The 19771-nt window shown below is 38.3% G+C and overlaps 1 protein-coding gene across 1 annotated transcript in view; it reads left to right on the top strand.

The window, feature by feature from the left end:
- Window positions 1-15429, top strand: part of Smp_077030 (hypothetical protein) — a gene marked incomplete at its 5' end in the record, with an annotated part of 17735 nt that extends 2306 nt beyond the window's left edge. Inside the window, 9 exons of the mRNA XM_018793268.1 lie at window positions 4307-4407; window positions 4446-4495; window positions 4530-4584; window positions 4620-4732; window positions 5724-5940; window positions 7148-7428; window positions 13108-13183; window positions 14046-14311; window positions 15146-15429. Coding sequence (XP_018647797.1) covers window positions 4307-4407; window positions 4446-4495; window positions 4530-4584; window positions 4620-4732; window positions 5724-5940; window positions 7148-7428; window positions 13108-13183; window positions 14046-14311; window positions 15146-15254 — 1268 coding nt within the window. The 3' untranslated portion in view covers window positions 15255-15429. The remainder of the gene's footprint in view (window positions 1-4306; window positions 4408-4445; window positions 4496-4529; window positions 4585-4619; window positions 4733-5723; window positions 5941-7147; window positions 7429-13107; window positions 13184-14045; window positions 14312-15145) is intronic.
- Window positions 15430-19771: the final 4342 nt, after the last annotated feature.

Raw genomic sequence — 19771 nt, 5'->3', positions numbered from 1 at the left:
GGCGCATGGTTGCATGCACTTGGTTGAGTTGACACCAAACTTCCAGTGGTACCAACAAAACTGCCCAGGTTGTCTGGACATTTGTGACCTGTTTTGTGACTTGGATCGTGGTCGTTGTGGTGACCTGCTCCTGTTTCTATGACCCATTTGCATTCTGGTGACAGCCTCAGTGAGACTCTTAACACTCGCAATGAGTCCTTCTATGACGGGGTCTTTTGCTGATTCTACTTTTTGTGTGTGATTTATTGTGCCTGGTCCAGTTGGAGGACCTCTCTCCATTATTCTATCGGCTATACGCGCTAAATGAGATAATGAGGTTTCAGGATCTTGTGCATCCAAACAGTGTTGGACGTAGCATGGGAGAACTTGTATCCATCCTTGTTTTAGGACTGCTTCACCCACCGTGTTATCACCCATTAACACTTGGAGGTGACGCAAAAACTGTGACGGCGACCGATCACCTAGTGTTTCACCTTGAAAAAGTCTTTGGATTCTTTGACTATCTGATAATGATAAACGGTTTATTATCTCTCGTCTTAAGATGGTGTATGGTTGTGGTGATGGTGGATCTAAAATCAAGTCACGGACTTCTTTGGCGACTGAAGGAGGAAGGATAGAACACAAGTCTCTATAGCGAATCCCTTCAGATTTGATATTGTGTCTTGTGAAATAATGCTCTAGTTGAGCAAACCACAACTCAGGATCACTACGATCAAATTCTGGAAGTCGGGATTTCGTAGTTATAACAGTGTCTATCACCACTGGTGACAAATCTTCCAGATTATGGGTTTCTATTGAGTCTGACATGAGGTATGTGACAAATATAGCAATAAAGTTAGCACGAAAAATGGTTACTATAACACGAATAACTTAAGATAATACGGAATAAACTAGTTATATACTCAACTTAGTTTACGGATAATCCGGTCTACTTTTACGATTAAGTAAAAAAAAAGATTAATAACAGAAATGAGGTTAAATTGTGTTCAAAAAGGGCTCACCACTTTCGTGCCTATAGGTAACCCTCGTGCTATTGATAGAAGAAACCAGAGAAGTAGTGAATAGGTCTTTATTTCGATCTTCGCGCAGTCACAGTGGAGCGTGGGATTATCTGTTCAGACAAACAAAGGCTCTCAACATTCCATATAAGATAGTAGGGAATATAACGCTTACAAAAGGTAAGGAAGTGAATGAATACTTGAACAATACTGTTTTAGCATATGCTTGGTTGTTTGGGGTCAACTCTTAACCAACCAACCTGAGCTGTTACAAGTTCACTTCAGTATCTAGACAGTATTGTGGATTTGGGTGTAGTTACTTTTGTCTGTGGTTTCGATATGTTTGTCTACAATGTAGAAAAAATATACCGGCTGAACGAATATCAGTGTCATAAGACTCCGCTGGAAACAGCTGTGACAATCCCCACCAGTATATCCAAACTCTGGAAGCCACAACCCGACCTCATACATTGGTGAAACTTCCGATTGTAGCTACTACTACAGTATCTGCTAACAGTAAGGAGCGGTGCGTGAATGATAGGAAAAGAATTGGTGAAAGCACAGCTCAGGACGTGTTATGGAAGAAATTGTACTGACATCCCACACAGAATTGACTAAGAGATCATCTCAAATCCGAGTTAGACACAACAAACCGTGGGACATAAGAAGTGTCGAAAGAAGACCAGAAAACACCCAAAAACTAACCAGCATGGTTCACAGAGTGCCTGAGCTAGTGTGTGGTAGTTGGGGTGAAGCTCATGAACACCATCTGTAACAGTAGAGTTGTTTATCACTCAGTGTAGGCCTTCACACCACTACAATAAATAGCGTGCTCAGGCTACCTGGTCCATTACACCCCACAACCACAGTCTCCGCGTCTGATTGCTAATTTCAGAAATCGGGAAGACTTTACTGAGGCCTTTCAGGCCTGGTCAACCTCGAACAACGACCTCTACAGTCGCATCCTATGTGAACGTCAACCCAGATCGCTAGGGCAACATCAACTAATCCCAATAAAATGCACTTTCATCACACGGAACTGGCCAACATATTTTGAACATCAATCCATTTAAAACTCGAAAGACAGATGCTGCATCAGATGATTAGGCAAACAGTCACGTTACTTTATAGCAACGTATAAGGGCAAAGGGTAAACAATGAAAAATCAGAATGATTGCACACAGAAGGTGCAATTCTGTCTCTTTTTATCAAGATTTAATTCCATTTCGAATGCTTTCCCAACCTTAGTGACAACAGTCCTATCAGTGGGTAGCTCCAAGACGAGACTTAACGAACACATACTAACCTATAGATTACCATCTCCCTCTTAAGCTAGCTATGTCTGATGCACATCATGTATTTTGCAAAGGTTATCATTATCACATATCAGTAACCGCTTCCCATATCTCTTATTGTCGTCTCCGTCTCCCCTCTTATTCTTTCATTTCCGTCTTCCTAAACACTATCAAATTATCAACTTACTTGTTATTCCTCAAATAACCGTCTCCTCTTGACCCTAGAATCATCGCTTTATTATTTTCACATTGCAACCAACCAATCTTCTACCTGGTAATATGATAGCCGCCTGTATCCAGAAGCCCTGGTGACCTAAGACAAACGCGCTCGGTCAACCTACAAGATATGCAAAATCCACAAATAAATAACGAATAAATTAGAACAGAGGCAGCCGAGTGGCTAGACTACCATCCACCGGATATTACTACATACCTGGAACCATACCGAATCAACAAAAAGTGAGCGCAAAGAAATCATTCAGTTTATACAAGCTCATGACAATGATATGTGGTATTGGATCTGATTATTCAGAATAAGGAGTTAAGTAATGGAGGAAGAAGGGGGAGTATTTTGAACAGGTTTTCACTGACCTCAGACAAAGGAACACTGAAAATTATTTGCTGTTTGTGGTAAAGCCTTGGCGGTGAGCGCGGGTTGGATGAATTTGACCTTGTTTGGAGGACAAACTACGGTTGAGTAATTAAAAGGGTTTTCCTTTGGAAGTTTAGTAGATGGTTGTTATTGACAATATATAAGCCAACCAGAAGACATTTTTGGGTTATTTAATTATTTGTATCACATGAGGGTCATCTGCAAATCATAAGCTAACTAAAATACAATAGAAAAGTTGTCGAACGTGAATGATGAACTATTGTATGTGAATTTTCATGATTTCCATTACGAAATGACATCATCAATAGTGTAACAACTCCTTTTTCTCTTATGGGAGGATCAGATTAGCCCTCGAATGTGATTGGTTATTGTATATGCTTGAATTCTGCCAACATTTTTTCTGGGATACGGAGTCAGGCAATAGTAGTTTACTATTGTCACTAATACACTTAAAATGTACCTCTCATCCACTGGCGGATCACTAAGCTGCTCTAAAGTCACAACACATGTCAAGATAGGGTTAATAGTGTTTGGAAATTAGTTTAGGGCTTTCATCACGATGATACATGTTTAAAAAAATCGTCAGGGAGACTGTAATTGATGATCTGGAAAACCAGATCTGAAATTGCGATTCCTGGATTTCAGTTCAGAATTCACTAACCCATATAACGAGACTACATTTTGGAATCATAGCTGAGGTCAGGTTGTGACGAAAACCCTAATTTTAGTTCATAATCCCGACTTGAAACTCTAACATCTAGTCTCGACTCCTCACCTGAGTTTATAACCGTATTTAGACTGTAATAAGTGGTCGGAGTTCCACAAAGGCAGAAGTGGAGTACTGAATTTCATAAGACCGTTAAGATCGTACTTAATTTATGTTTAAAAAAATTCTGTTTTTACTGTTGATATGGCTGTCTGCTATGACTGAAATAACTGCTATTTATTACGACGGAACATGTCAGCGCAAGAAAACAAACAAAGCCGTAGGCGAAGACTTATTTATTCATGTACCACTGATTAATACCATAATAAAAATAATGATGAAAGATGTATGCGAATTTTTAAAAGTTCAGTCATTAGATAAACTTAAATATGTTCAGTTGGCAGTAGTTTGCATACTATTATACTCAAATCCTTATGTTCTTTCATTTTTTTTTTACCCGGTCTCCTTATTTCTTTCGAATGACCACCTGTATAAAAGTTAGATAATCAGTTTGACTTCTTTAAAAGTTTGGTTTTCAACCTGTTTTTTGTTCTGATTTTCAGTTATCCGATGCCAACTAAACAATATATCTGTTCACAGCCTTTCTACCGTTAAATGTCATCCATTGTAATTACCAGGCGTTAAAATGTCAAGTGGTTCGTAACTCGGTTTAATAATCGTTTTCTTGCTTTAGAAAACCTACACAGTGATTTATTCCTGCATTATTATAAAGCGTGGGGTGGAGTTGAAGTCTATGAGTCAGAGAACTTAGGGATACCAGATTTCTTTCAACGTGTCAGTACATATTAAGCTATTACCAACTTACTGTTCAGGTACCACAAGATAATGAGATTTTACCTGCGAAATTACGGGAGGATGCTAGGTAAATATTTAAACAAACTATAATGATTTTTCAGGTCTGCTTTGTTGGAGAGAAAGAGTTTGAGGTTGTTGTCTAATGTTGAACTTCAAGTAAGGTAGTTTTTTTCATACATTTTTTGTACAAGGAGTTTTGGTATCTTTTGGAACGCTATCACTCACCTCCTACAGTTAATGGTGAAAAATTCATGGATTATGAGAATTTTCGCAAAGCATCTAAAGAAGCATCTCCCAAGGCAAAGTAAGTGTCAAATGCTTGTTTTGGTTTTAGGCTTGATCAGTTTTATTCTAAATCTGCTTTTAAACATTTACGTCTCATTTAATCAACAGTCTATTGTGTAGTTGATTTTAAATTATACCTTTTGTGATACTGGAGTACTATGTTTGTGTTGTGATCTGTAGAAGGTCCAATCCCCCACTTCTTCAACTTAGTATCGGTCCTCTCTTCAGAGAAGAAAATAACATTTTTCGAAGTAGGACAGAAAATTTTATTTTCCACTCATTGGAATATTATGAATACGTTGTCCCACTACTATCCATCCAACCCAACTTATTTAAATTCATTAAGTCAAGTCTCCATAGGGAGGATTATATTTTGTCATTTTTAAGAATCCACCTAAAATTAAAGAATTACGAGTCTCTCATCGATATCGAGCTATTTCAGCTCTTGTAATTTTGAATACGATATTCGTGAAATACCTAGAAATTTAGAAGAAAGGTGAAACTTATTTCGACAAACAACATGAGACGTTAGTTCACTTTGCCACCTTTCTAAATATCACAACACAAATTTCAAAAGGGAGGCAGGATACAAAAACTACATGACATAAAATTTTCTTCGATTTACTTAAAATATTTATAACTCAAAGATTATTCATTTGGTCGTTACATCATAAACAAGCAATGAGATTAGTTACTGATGATCAGAAACTTGTCATTAACCGTAGATAGGTTAACAAAATCGCTCCAAAATCATTTTATCGCAGCCTTATAAAACGCGGATATTCATGTAGTCCTTTCATATAGATATGATTATCGGTAACGCTAACTATTTCTAATGATTACTAACTTACCTACTACACTTTTTATTTATGACTACTACCTACTGATGTCAGTAATTAGCGTTAACTTACACCTTAAATATCTGTAAATTTTGTTTGTTTCTCATGATTGCAATATTTGCAGATGTCTAGTAGCAAGCTAATAAAAATTTACGAATGATTATATTTTAGGCAATATTTCACAGCTGCTACATTTGTAAAATTACTTCGTGAAGACGAAGTTTTGTCACGTATTAATATCTTAACATTTTTCAATTATGTCATGAAGAAAGTATGGTTGCAACAAACCCATGTTGGGATATCTCTTTATGATGTGTGCGGTGAAGGTTATTTGCGAGAGACAGATCTGGAAAACTATATGTTGGAACTTATTCCTACTTTGTGTCAGGTAATTTGTTCATTCTATGTTTTATCGTGAATGCGACTACTTTGGTGAAGGGATTATCTTGATACCATTTATGAGGTGATACTATTTAGTTAGACCACATGATATACCTTAAAATGTATTGAGTATTTGAAAAAAACGAATAATGTACTCTTCATGAATTTCTTAATACATGTGTTGCTCTGATAGGGTGATAGATCTAACGCGGCTGAATAGCCAGTCCATACTTCTCGAGGCCCTCATTTATGAAGTTTTACATTGCTGAAAAAATGAACTGATGAGACTAAAACTAGTATTGGTTAATCTTTATAAACTACGAAAAAAATTAAATTTCAAACCGTAACACAGAATCGCATGTCAACCAATTTTCTTTAATAATCAGCATCTTCCTTCACCATTAAATGTTGTTTCATTTCACTTATTAACTCATTTCAGTTTTCATTGGTTGCTTCTACTCTGTAAATATGGTTAGTGCATGGCACATGAACAGTTCAACTGTGATGCATAGTACTAGCTAAATAATTCATCCACTCGGCTCCCACCGTTCAAACCCTTTCAGGCATAACGATTACTATTACCCGCCCAACGAAGTGGGTGAAGCCCCATGACTTTTCAGGTAGAGAGAAAAGCCCGAAATGACATCGCGACTGGACGCTGGAGAATTGTGTAGACAGGGATATGATATCAGTAGTATGGGTGAATTTCTCGACTAACACTACGAAGTGCAGACGTATTATCTTGGCTTACACTACTTCTTCCCAACCACTTTCGAAAGCTTTTATGTAACCAAAAGCTCTGATAAGTTGCTAATAAGTTCACTAGCGGCAGCAGCATTTCACTGGATGAATATCGAGTATTCAAATCAGCATGTAAGTCGTATTTTGCCCTCCTCTCAGATATTGTTCCCTCGAATCCTGTTTTACCCAAAAGCCACTACATAAGATTTGACTGTACATAATCAAGGCTCTTGGATTGTGACAGTAAGTTCTCATTTTACAGACACTAAAGTTTGGTTGACAGCAGTACGTTAGAATTATGTACATTGTCCCATTATCCCTTAGAGTTTTGCTAGCTTCGAAACCTTAATTTTACCCATATTTCGCAGGACTTGACTATGTTCATTTGAGAATTATGAAAAATTTTTTTCAAACCTTGAAACTTTTCTTAAATATTAAGAAATTTTGTATTCCTTACTCAAAAATAACTTTAGCTATCAGAGTTGGAGCCAACGTTCCAAACATTCTATGTATGCACGGCTGTACGAAAGTTCTTCTTTTTCCTTGATCCCTTACGTTCTGGTCGTGTGCGTATCACCGACATTTTAGCTAGTGGATTTCTAGACTCTATGCTTGAATTACGTGAAGTAACTACATCAGAGGCACAATTAGCCGCTAATTGGTTTAGTCATCAATCAGCTGTACGTGTTTATGGTAGCTATTTGCTCTTAGATGAAGATCGAAATGGCTTGTTGACACGCAGTGAATTATCACGGTAAGATAAATAACATTTGGCATCTCATAAAGGTTATTTTTATTGTTGGAGTTTATTAGTCCTTCTGATCATTCAATTTTTAACTTTACATTGTCATTAGTTTTTTATGCGGTTACATTTTCTGAACTAAACACCTTTATTGATCTCAACCACTTGACGAAAACATGCTATATAGTTTAAATATAAGCTGATGATAATGTCTGTAACTGATTATTTACAGCACCTTACATATTATGGTATCCAAATCACTAACTTTATTATAGCTATAATTTTCCTCATTATGTGATGTGTATAGTCCAACTCCATATGTCTTCAGATTTTAACCCGGATGCGATCAATGATGTGCTTTTTCACCAGTTAACTGTTCTTCTACAGAAATTGCATTCGACAGATATTGTGGTACTAGCTGGAGACATGGATGCTCAGGTCGGGCGTCTAGGCATAGAAGAGAGTCGTTTAGGTGGCCGATGGGGAATTGTTAGTTTCAGGTCAGATAATGATGACCGTCTACTGCAACTGTGCGCAGACCACGACCTGTTGGTGGGTAGCACTAACTACCGACACAGTCACCACCAGTGTTTCACCTGCGCCCTCCCTCTGCATCTCAAGCCCGGATTCGAATTGATCACATCGCGATCAGCTACCGCTGGCGTGGTTGTGTACATGACTTCCGCTCCTTTTGGAGTACCTGTCTGAACCCAGATCATGCCCTGGTCTGCAACAATCTTATCCTACTTTTCAGTGGCCAACGAATTGATCGTCATCAACGGATTGATGTCAGTAAATCGGTTGCAATTTCTGTTACAAGTAAGTATCGAACAGAGCTAGCTTCTAGGCTAGCTATCAGCCCACCGAAACGTATAGGTGAGCATTGGTTGCAACTGCATGACGTCATGTAAATGGCGAGTAAAGCCACTCGCTGCTTCGCGAAACGTCCCACTTATAAGCACTAGGTTTATTCAGGCTCCTTACAACTCATCAAAGCCCGTCGGTCTACTCCGGGTGACCGTGAGTTCGACCACAAACGAAGGCTGTTATGAAAGGAAATTGGGCAAAGCTTGCTTAAGGACCGAGAAGCCTGGTGGTTGGAGCGTGCTAGTGAGCTGGAAGCATCAGCTGCATCTGGTAACTGTCGGAAACTCTTCCAACTCATCCGAGCCACTGGCAGCAAGAAGTCTGGTGTGAGTGAAACAGTCTATGATGGTGATGGGATGCCAATCACTAACATCCATCGACGTTTTGGACGATGGGCAGAATTCTTTGGAGGGCAGTTCAACTGGCCTGCTGCTTTGGAGACATTTATCAGACTGTCCTGCCCCCTGTAGCCCGTATCGACTGATCCGCCTACCGAGATTTAAGATCACAAAGAAATCCGACTCTTGAAGCGCTACAAACCACCAGATCCAGATGACTTACCTCCAGCTCTTTTTAAAGATGGTGGCGACCTTCTGGTTGTGGAACGGACTGAGTTATTTACAAAGGTCTGGCAATTAGAGGGTTTTCCAACATGGTGTAATGAGTGGATAGTTGTCCCTATCTTTAAAAAGGGTTCACGTCGTTCCTGTAATAACTATCGGGTGACAAGTTTTCTTCTGATTGCGTTTAATCTGTTGGCTTTCGTCGTCCTTCGAGAGAGATTGACTCATGAGGAGCAGACTGTTTTTCGTTCTGGTCTTGGATGTATTGATCATATCTTCACCCCCCGCCAAATGTTAGAACACTGTCACACTTATTGCAGGCCAACAGTTGTAGATATTGGGACCGCCTTTGATTCGTTTGACAGGAATATTCTCCGGGATTGTCGGTTGAAGAAGGGTGTACCTGAAAAGTTTATTAGCATCTTGAAGGTCGTATATACTAACACTTGGCCTCAAAAAGTTGAGAAGATCGAATTGAAGAGAACTGGAACAGAGAGTTATTGCTGTAGCAATGAAGAAACGATGAAGTTTGAGACAATTGATGCAGGATTTGCAAATGAAGTATTGAACGTATGGTTTTCACATGTGACAAAAGAACTTCGTAATTTTGTATTTAAGTACGTTGGTTGTCCCTATCTGAGTTCTCGTTCATTACAGCATGAGTGATGAGGTCGATTCGTATATGATGAAAGCCGAAGCGTCGTATACCAACCTGGCCCATCTTTGGCGACTTCGTGATGTTAGTCTTGCTGTAAAGGGTCGGGTCTGCAACGCATCTGTAGGAGCAGTTTTTCTCTGTGCTTGTGAAACCTGTCCTCTCCGAGTTGAGGATATTAGACGACTCCCTGTGTTTGATCATCGTTGTCTCCGAAGGATTGCTGACATTCATTGGCAACACCATGTCAGTAATGCGGAAGCTCGACATCGTGTGTTCAGGCACAGTGACTATAATTCAATTGGTGTCACAATCCTGAAACACCGACTTCTGTGGCTTAGATATGTCTTACTAATGTCGCCCCAGTGGATTTCACGTCGTGCATCATTTTCTGACACTGGGACTGGTTGGAAAAAGCGGAGGGGTGGTAAATGTGTAATATGTTGTCGTGCTATGAAAGAAAGCTGTACATGACTGGCTTATGTTGGTCCTTCATGACTTCCTAGTTCGGGTCCTTGAGATGATGCAACAGAATAGCTTGAGAAGTTATCATACATGGCTAAGGATGGAAACCATTGGCGATCCTGATGTAATCTTTTGCTTTCTTCATAAAAAATGAACGTAACTTCTTTAATTGAAAGAATTTCTTCTGGTTGTATTTTTGCTAACTGAGCTGTTTCTTTCGTCATTATTATTATTATTATTATTATTATTATTATTATTATTTGACTCTCATGCACTAATTTCTGTTCGTTGTTCTTCCTTTTTATTATACGTAATTTACCTCTATCTCTTCACAACCTCATTGTTATTGTGTGACGCATATGTATTTGGTGCCCTCTTGTGCCAGTGTTTATATGTTCAAATAAATAAATAACCATTTAAAGCCAGATCCAAGACTTCTTGCCAAATTTTTTCCAAACACTTGACGTAGGAATATATTATGGTCTGTTCGGTTTCATAATTATTGAAGATTTGTTCATTTTAATCATAAACTGACTTGGGTTCGAGAACCATTGACGATCCAGGAGCACTAAATTACTTGTCTGTTTTCGCCTGGAACTCCTTATTTTCACTCAACTGTAATCTTAAACTGGATTAGATGCAAGAACTTCTGTTCTTGTTACAAATAAGAAACTAAACTACCAGTAGGATTAAATCTCATGTCTCACTTTCTGTGGTGTTTACTTATTTGTGATATAGAACCAACATTATCCTTTTAACCTTGATGTAGTTTCGCTCGATAGATAAAGTTTTTTAAGTCGAGTCACCTCTACAAACTTGATTATTATCCAATTTAGGTAACTAAATGGTGTTTAAAAATAAGCGTGTGTGAGAAACTCAAAGTATATTTCGAAAACTTAATTTATATGTGTGCTCAACTGTAATGATACAATTTCATTTCCTCTATATCACTGATGGAACCCGAACCATAAGTGTTGCTATGTTTTTGCGAATCCTTTAAACTTCGAAGGGCAGTTCAACTAGCCTGGTGCTCCGGCAACATCGACCAGTTTGTCCTGCCTCCCATGGCCGGTGACGATTGATCCACCAAACGAGGCGGAAGTCCGCAAGGAACTCCAACTGTTGAAACGCTACAAATCACCGGGCCCAGATGACTTACCTCCGGCTCTTCTTAAAGATGGTGGTGACTTTCTGGCTAAGGAACTGACTGTGTTGTTTACAAAGGTTTGGGAGTTAGAAAGTGTTCCAACATCATGGAATGAGTCAATAGTCTTCCCTATCTTTAAACAGGGTTCACGTTGTTCCTGTAACAACTATCGGGGGTTAAGTCTACTTCCGATTGCGTCCAAACTATTGGCTTCTGTCATTCTTCGTAGGTTGTTTAAAACCCGAGAAAGATTGACTTGCGAGGAGCAGGCTGTTTTTCGTTCTGGTCGAGGATGCATTGATCACATCTTCACCCTCCGCCAAATGTTAGAACACCGTCATACTTATCACAGGCCAACAATCGTAGTGTTTCTTGATATCAGGGCTGCCTTCGATTCGTTGAACAGGACTGTTCTCTGGGATTGTCTATTAAAGAAGGGTGTGCCTGAGAAGTTTATTAATATCTTAAAGGCCCTGTACACGAACACCTCAGGCAGAGTGAGGGCATACAACCACCTTTCTCCCTTGTTCCATTCAAGCAGTGGGGTTAGGCAGGGTCGCCCGATCCCACCATCCCTCTTCAACTTTGCCATCGACGACATTCTGGAAACAGCTCTGATGGATGTAAGTAATGGCGGTGTGGATCTGCTCCCTGGAGAACGACTTCTCGACCTTGAGTATGCGGACGATATTGTCTTGCTGTGCGATAATGCCCAAGGCATGCAATCTGCACTTAATCAGTTGGCAATCAGTGTCCGCAGGTACGGCATGTGCTTTGCACCCTCCAAGTGCAAGGTACTCCTACAGGACTGGCAGGATTCTCATCCTGTACTCACCCTGGATGGTGAGCAGATTGAAGTAGTTGAGAAGTTCGTGTATCCAGGTAGCTGCATAAGTGCTGGTGGTGGCATGAGTGATGAGATCGATGCACGTATAGTGAAAGCCAGGGCGGCTTATGCCAATCTGGGCCACCTTTGGCGCCTTCTTGATGTTAGTCTGGTTGTAAAAGGTCGGATCTACAACGTGTCGGTGAGAGCAGTTTTGCTCTATGCTTGTGAAACCTGGCCTCTCCGAGTTGAGGATGTTAGACGACTCTCTGTGTTCGATCATCGTTGTCTCCGAAGGATTGCTGACATACAGTGGCAACACCATGTTAGTAATGCAGAGGTTTGGCATCGCGTGCTTGGGCGCAGAGACGATAATTCAATTGGTGTCACCATCTTGAGACACCGACTTCGGTGGCTTGGACATGTTTTACGAATGTCTTCCCAGAGAATTCCACGTCATGCATTATTTGCCGACTCTGGGACTGGTTGGAAAAAGCGGAGAGGAGGTCAGTGTATGACATGGTGTCGTGGTATGAAAGAAAGCTGTAAAGGGCTAGCTTCTGTTGGTCATTTACGTTTCCCTGGATGGGGTCCGAGAGATGGTGCAACACAGTGGCTAGAGACATTATCAGATATGGCTCAGAATAAAAGCCAGTGGCGATCCTGCTTTAACCTTCTTTTACTTTCTTCATAAAGAGTGGTTACAACTTTCTTAACTGAGAGTGTTCTTCTGATTGTACATTTCAGTTCTTCCATCATTACTCTTCTTTTTTTTATCCTTTTTTCTTCTTTTATATATACGCATCTTCCCCCTTTCTCCTCCCATTCTCATTATTTTGTGTGGCGCATATGTATCTGGTGCCATTTTGTACCAATATGTATGTGTTTAAATAAATAAACTTCACTCTGTATCCGCCTTTTTTACTTCTATTTGAGACTAGTTATGCTGATTTGATTTTCAGCTCTGCCATCTCCAAACCAATAATTTAAATGATAGTTTGTCATGTTGTCTACTGACTTCGATTGACATCAGCAACGAAGATGTTGATGCAATCTGTAAAAATTAGCATATGACTGTCAAGTTCGGTTGGTGCAATAACTTATTATTTTATCGCTATCAGAGAGTATCGATATATATATATATAATTTTTCTAAATTTGTTGTAAAGATTTGGAAATGGTACATTGACCGACGTATTTCTCGATCGTGTATTTCAAGAATGCCTAACTTATGAAGGTGAAATGGTTAGTTTGTTTTTTATTTACCAAATTTGCATTAAAATACTGCTGTAATAATAATTTTATGGTATCTTTACGTTTCAGAAGTAGATGCATATTTCAGTGTTATCCTGCGTAGTGAACTTGTCATCATTCCTTATAATTACTTGTATTACAGCAATTCTGGTAGATAAACAGTATACTTAGCGATGATACTGTTTAGTGGTCGAAATGATGGGTTACTGTCACCAGTGATAAGCTCTTAAAAAGTACCGAGCTATTGCCACAAAAACGACTACTCCCTAAAATATAGTGTGTAATCAGTACTTGACTCCATCTTCTACTGCACTTAGGCTTACTATCTTCATCTCTTTGTTTCTGATTTTCCATCGTCTACATTGGTTCGGCTAGATAAGTAATATCACCTACCCTCACACAAACGTATGGCTCTGGATTTAATTTGAATGCCTATTGTACTAAGTCTTTTATTTGTTCTAATCAAATCAAACCGTTTAAAAATGGGCAAATATGACCTCAGGTGTATATTAAGACAGTAGTCAGTAACTCAGATATGTTTTTGATCTAGTATTATATGTATTTATTGTGGAACAGTAGTTTTGTAAATAAAGCGTTATGCTCTCATCCATAGTTGCTGGTTTACACTTGCCCCACGTACTTTACTTTCAGAATTCGCGTAGTATCACCTTTCATCACGAAAAAACGATTCATTGTAGCCCCGAGCCACATGGTTTTGTACTTGATCGCCTAGTTGTATTAAAATCAGTCATGTATTTAGTCGTCATCCTTAGTGGTTAGTTGTCAAGTTGTTGATTTGTCGCTGTAGCGTTATGATTTCCTACTCAAAAGTCATTTTTTACGTTTTTGCCAGGACTACAAAACTTATTTAGACCTGGTTTTGGCTATGGAAAATAAACATGAGCCGCAAGCAATTGCTTATCTTTTCCGTATTCTTGATGTTGGTGGTCAAGGTAAACTGACTTCACTAACATTGCGGTATTTCTACGACGGAATAGAAGACAAACTACGTGCTTCAGATAATGATACACCAAGTTTTGACAATGTATTAAATGAAATCTTTGATATGGTACGACCAGCGAATCCCCATTACATCACCTTAGATGACCTTATCAATTGGTAAGTCCATGCTGTTTCTTAAAAAGCTGGAGTGACATATATATATATATATATATATATATATATATATATATATATATATATATATATATATATGGGTTGTGTGAACTAGGCTAATTATTTCGATTTTATATTCGTATTGAGCCTTCATTAACTCACACACTTTAGTTCAGACAATGCCAACTGGAATTGAAATATTGTATTTACTGAACAGTAAAACACTGAATTTAATATGAATACATATGTGCACATGTTAATAGGAATTTAGCACTCATCAATCACTCGTTTATGGATAGACAACCAGTAGGATTGCTGTGACTTAATAAATTACGAGAACTATGGCTGAACTATCAATGAAAATTGTATCTACTGTAAATATGTATTTTATAGACTTATCATGTTTAGTTTGGAATAGTAATGCATTAGAGGAATATTTCGAAATTTTTCAATTCTTATTACGTTGGGGTAATATTTCGTTTGGTTCACTTGACATGTTTTAGTGGGTTAGAATAAATCCATCATTTTCCAAATGTCACTTTTCTCCGTGATGAATTGGCACTTGTATTCAATACCTTGTTGGCTAGTCAGTCAGCTTACAGTAGTCATTATAAAAATGACCTTGATTACTGGTATATGTTCAGGTGTTTTTTCATTTACAGTCAGTGTCTGCGATCTTACTTCGTTGCGTGTATTTTTTCTTAAAGACTTATAATACTTCCTCAGAAAGGGCATAATTTGATTTATTGTTTGCTCCTGTTCTTGTCTTATATATTTTTTCTTCCCATATATATTTATAATTTGGAGTTTTTTGCTTGTTCATATTTTTATGTACAGTGGTAAGGGTGACACGGTAATAAACATATTAATCGATCTCCAAGGTTTTTGGGCCCATGAGAATCGTGAAGCTTTTACTTCCGAAATACCAGATGAAGCCGAATTATAAATCGGATTTTGATTATTCACTGATATCCAACATTGCGATCAGTGTTAATTTGCTCAATGCATTGTTACTGAAAAAAACATAAATGAACTTATATACTTATTGGACGATTGAACACTTCTAAACTCTCGTAATGTGTCTTTACTTAAAAATATACAGGACTTTTGCGAAGTATAAAGGTTGTTCTCTGTTTCCCGCTCACTATTTTCCGTTTTTACAAAGCAATCGATATCGAAATTTTATACATACAACTCCGTTTTCATGCTTTAGTTAAAAACTGTGCCCCATTTTGTCGATTTGTTTATCAACCTATGTTGTATGTTTGCTGAATCTACGTCTTAATGTTCCACTATGAATTCAACTAGTTATTACGCAGCTAAGTGTCTATTCAACATGAAGGCTTATTATTCTTGAATACACGTAAAACAGGTGAAATAATGTTTCCAAAGGAGAATGAAAACCTTTGCGCCCATTGCAGAAAGATAGAACGATTATCATTATCAAAGCCGATAAAGGGAATACAACAGTGGTCATGAACAAAAGCGATTATGGGTGAACAGCTCCTAAACATCTATTAATGGGAGCATATTTTGAGATTGATTAAAAAATTTTCAAGTGCTTCAAAGTAAAGTCAAATTAGAAGCAAATGAACTTCTGAAATGACTGAAGTCATTTATTGGCTTTTCCCTATGGTTTACTTTCTACCCTAAATCCAATATCACGTCATGTTTCTAAGGGCTACCAAAATCCACTAGCCTAACACTGCTTTAAGATCCATAGGGGACGTCACAAACACTCTCATATATGCTTTATCTAAATAACTAAGCAGTATACTGAAACCAATTTAACACAGACTATTCAGTGTCGTAAGGGATTCATATGAATTCAAACGGAAGACCTCAGAATTATCCATCAACAAGAACAAAACAGTGGTAAGCTATAATGTTGTTTCTTTATACACTAGAATCTTAATTGATAAATTATTAGACTTCTTCAATGGTTTATTAGAAAGTTATGATACTCTATCTAGCAGTTGTCCATTAAGTATTACTTCAATCACGAAATCCCTCAAACTACGATTCAACGCTATTCACTTTTAAAGGCACTTCATATAAACAAACGAATGGAGCAGCCATGTGATCTCCAGTGTCCCCTATTTTTGCTTGTTTAATAATATCTCACTCTGAGTCGCCTATTGTTGCCAACCATCGAACAACGCATCTGGCTCTGATATTTAAGCGACACATTTGTCATTATTAGAAAGACTCTTCTTAAAAATTTCTCCAAACAGATAAGCACGTTCTAAGAAGATATCAAATCCACTTTCGAAAAAGAAGATAGACATAGCGAACTACCATTCTAAAACTGTTCATTTAAAAGGAATTATAATGGAATTCTAACCATATACCGAAAACCTACACATTCAATTCAGTATATTGATTTCAATTTAGCACGTTTATTCAGCCCAAAATCTTCAGCAGAGCAACCAAGTTCATTTCTTCAGAAGATAAGGTAAGAGAGAAGAGAATATTGTAGCCATCCCGTGATTTGATTATTTTCCTAAGAGTATTATTAAAGACAGTAAAACAAAATTTTCCGTCTGTAAATAACAATCCTAATATATTTTTGATAATCACATTCTACTGTACAAATAATCACAGTAACACGTCATAAATTTGACAAGTCGAGATTCACGTTCACAGGTTTTAATTCATTTTCAGGGAACGGTAGAACTTGTTAAGCCTTTATTTAAGAGTAGTCGTAACCATACCAGGCGAATATAGAATTACTTGGACTAACTCAGATTGAGGGGATAATTTTAGTTTGCGTGAGCTTGAGAGGTCTTTTTAGACAATAAACACGTACATTGGTTAGTTTGACCATGCTTGAAGCAAATTACTGCAGGTCCGTACCATGAAGAATCACTTTTACCGACTTGCCCTTTTCTTCAAATACCATGCGGCCTGTAGTGTCATATCTTGTAAAACATTGTATAGATTTCGTCAAAGTAGCAGATTTAATAATATATGGGATTTCAGATTGTCGAATGTTATAGAGGTCACAAATCGACATGAGTAAGAAAATTGTCGGAAACCAAGAGACACTTGATAGCTTTTTTGTCTTGCAATACAACTTCTCAATAGTGAGCATTCAGTAACCCAAGGAGAATCTAAGTCCTCTCGATGACCACCCAAACTTTAGACTATCGAGCCACCACCCAATGATCAACACATTTAACTTCAGTCAATTAGGCATACTTCCTAAACGTCTTTTATAATATTTGGTAGGAAACTTTCACCTGATATGGTTGCACCCCTATAGATAAGACATCTCTCTAGAAGTTCGAAAATTTCCTCCACAGACCCGTAGGTTCTGAATTCGTTTCCTGGTGAGTTTGTGAGTGCAGTATGTACAGTACAGTATGTCTCGTACTATAACGAAATGTATATTCAATGCTTTCCGGTTTTCGATGGTCGCCCAAATTATATCTCTTGATCTCAGTAAAAAAGCTTTGAGACTGAGATCTTCCATTACTGAGAAAAACTTAAATCCCTTCATCACCCTGTGTTAAGGAGAGACAGGAGCAAAGGTAACTTATTCTCAATGGTCTGCATCTAGTGTAACAATATAGTGGTTAGGTTCATATTAAACAGAATTCATGTTTGCTGAAATATCTCAAACTTAGAAGTTTCATAGGAAACCACTTTATAACCACTCATCCCTTAGATTTTCATTGACGACCTATATAAAACTAAATCACAGACCCCAATTTAAGCTGTTGAAACATAAAGTTATGAATATCAGGCTGCATACAGCACAAACAACTTGCATCCTCTGTGTTAATCTTTTCCCCATAATCTCCACAAAACGAAATATAGGACCAAAAACCACATAGACTTTCAATATGCTGTAGCGGTAAATAAATCCCCAAAATCAGTAGCTCTGTAAATGTTCAATATTGGATGCTGACCACATTAGTTTTAATGGACTCACCTAGCTGAAGGCGCTCGGTCATTCATCCGCATCAGATCACGAGTTGAAACGCCGTGCTCAACTTCTCTTACGATCACCAGCTAGTTCAGATCAGTCACTTCTCAATATACTGGTAATCTATGAAATATATCTTCGAACCTTCTCGCTTCTGACTTTTGATTTCACTGGATGGGCACCATTCAATTATAGAAGGTGTTACTAGTAAAGTGTTGTCAAACTACAATACCTGTGGTATCTTCAATGGATTCTTAATTTTGTCGTTTTTAATCCTCTCTTCAAAAAAGGATACAAATCAATGTGAATATGTAAAGAGATAGGAGACAAGGTGGATAATAAAGCTGAGTATCTAATCCTTCGAAGTTTGCTTTTTGATAGGGGTTTTGCTTACCGAGCTTCAGGAAAACAAGTAATGATCCGATAATAGTGCGCAACGTGATAGATACACTATGTTATACAACACAAACGTCCTAATTGTACTCCACTACCGTACTCTGCAAGTCAACTTCAAAAAAATCTAAGAGCGAAAATGCAAGCGAATTCCTCTTTCTAATGACAAGTTGTTTTCATACCGAATGCTTCCTAGGCCTCGGCGACCATGATCGTCATAGTAGATACCTTCAAGGAGAGGCTCAGAAGATCATGTATTGCTCACGGATTACTGTTTCCGTATGGTTTTCCTTATCTTAGTTACAGTCTAGAAGCAGTAAAACTGAGCCAAGATATCCTACCAATAACAGGGTCTCAAATTCAAAACAGTTGGATACAGGCAAAACAAACAAATAAGGAACATGTGCACAAAGACAATAAAAGAAGACAGACTTCAATACCAGATAAAGCTCACCGATACATTTGTCCTCAGTCCGTGAAGCTTGTTCCTCCATGTAGACTCTCTTCGACAAGCCAAAATTGGAGTTTCCCAACTGCTTGGTCCCAACAGCCCGACCAACAACGATGATGACGCTGTCAACCTCCTAGCAGAACAGAATATTCGGACATTTCGACTGACCCATACTGAATAGATTGATGAGAGCTTCACCTGCAACCCAACAGGACTCCCAGAAGTGGACCTGAGCCCTGACTTGACGTAACGGAAACAGAAGCATCTAAAAAGGGACGCTTCTCCTGGTATCGATGTGGTCCGCTCTGCTGAATGAAGTAGCTTCAGTCTTGGCAAAACCTCTTAGCGTGCTGTTCTCACATTCGCTAAGCTGAGGCATATTACCAGAAAATTGGAAGCTGGGTCATATCACACCAATTTCCAAAAGAGGTCGGCATAGCGAACCTTCAAGCTACGGACTGGTAGCGCTTCTCTCAATACCATCAAAAAATATGGAGTCCTTGATATGCGACGGTATACACGACTGTTTATTATCCATAAACTCTTTTTAATCATAACAGCATGGTTTCAGAGGTCACTCTTGTATAAACAACCTGCTGACTGCACTGGGCAGATGGAAGACCACCATGATCTCAAGGAGAAGGTTGTCATCATTTACCTTGATTTCTCAAAAGCTTTTGATAGGGTC

Source organism: Schistosoma mansoni, chromosome 1 (genome assembly GCF_000237925.1).
Source record: "Schistosoma mansoni strain Puerto Rico chromosome 1, complete genome".
Taxonomy (NCBI): Eukaryota; Metazoa; Platyhelminthes; class Trematoda; order Strigeidida; family Schistosomatidae; genus Schistosoma; species Schistosoma mansoni.
The sequence above is the reverse complement of the archived record's forward strand: the minus strand, read 5'-3'. Positions and strand labels throughout refer to the sequence as shown.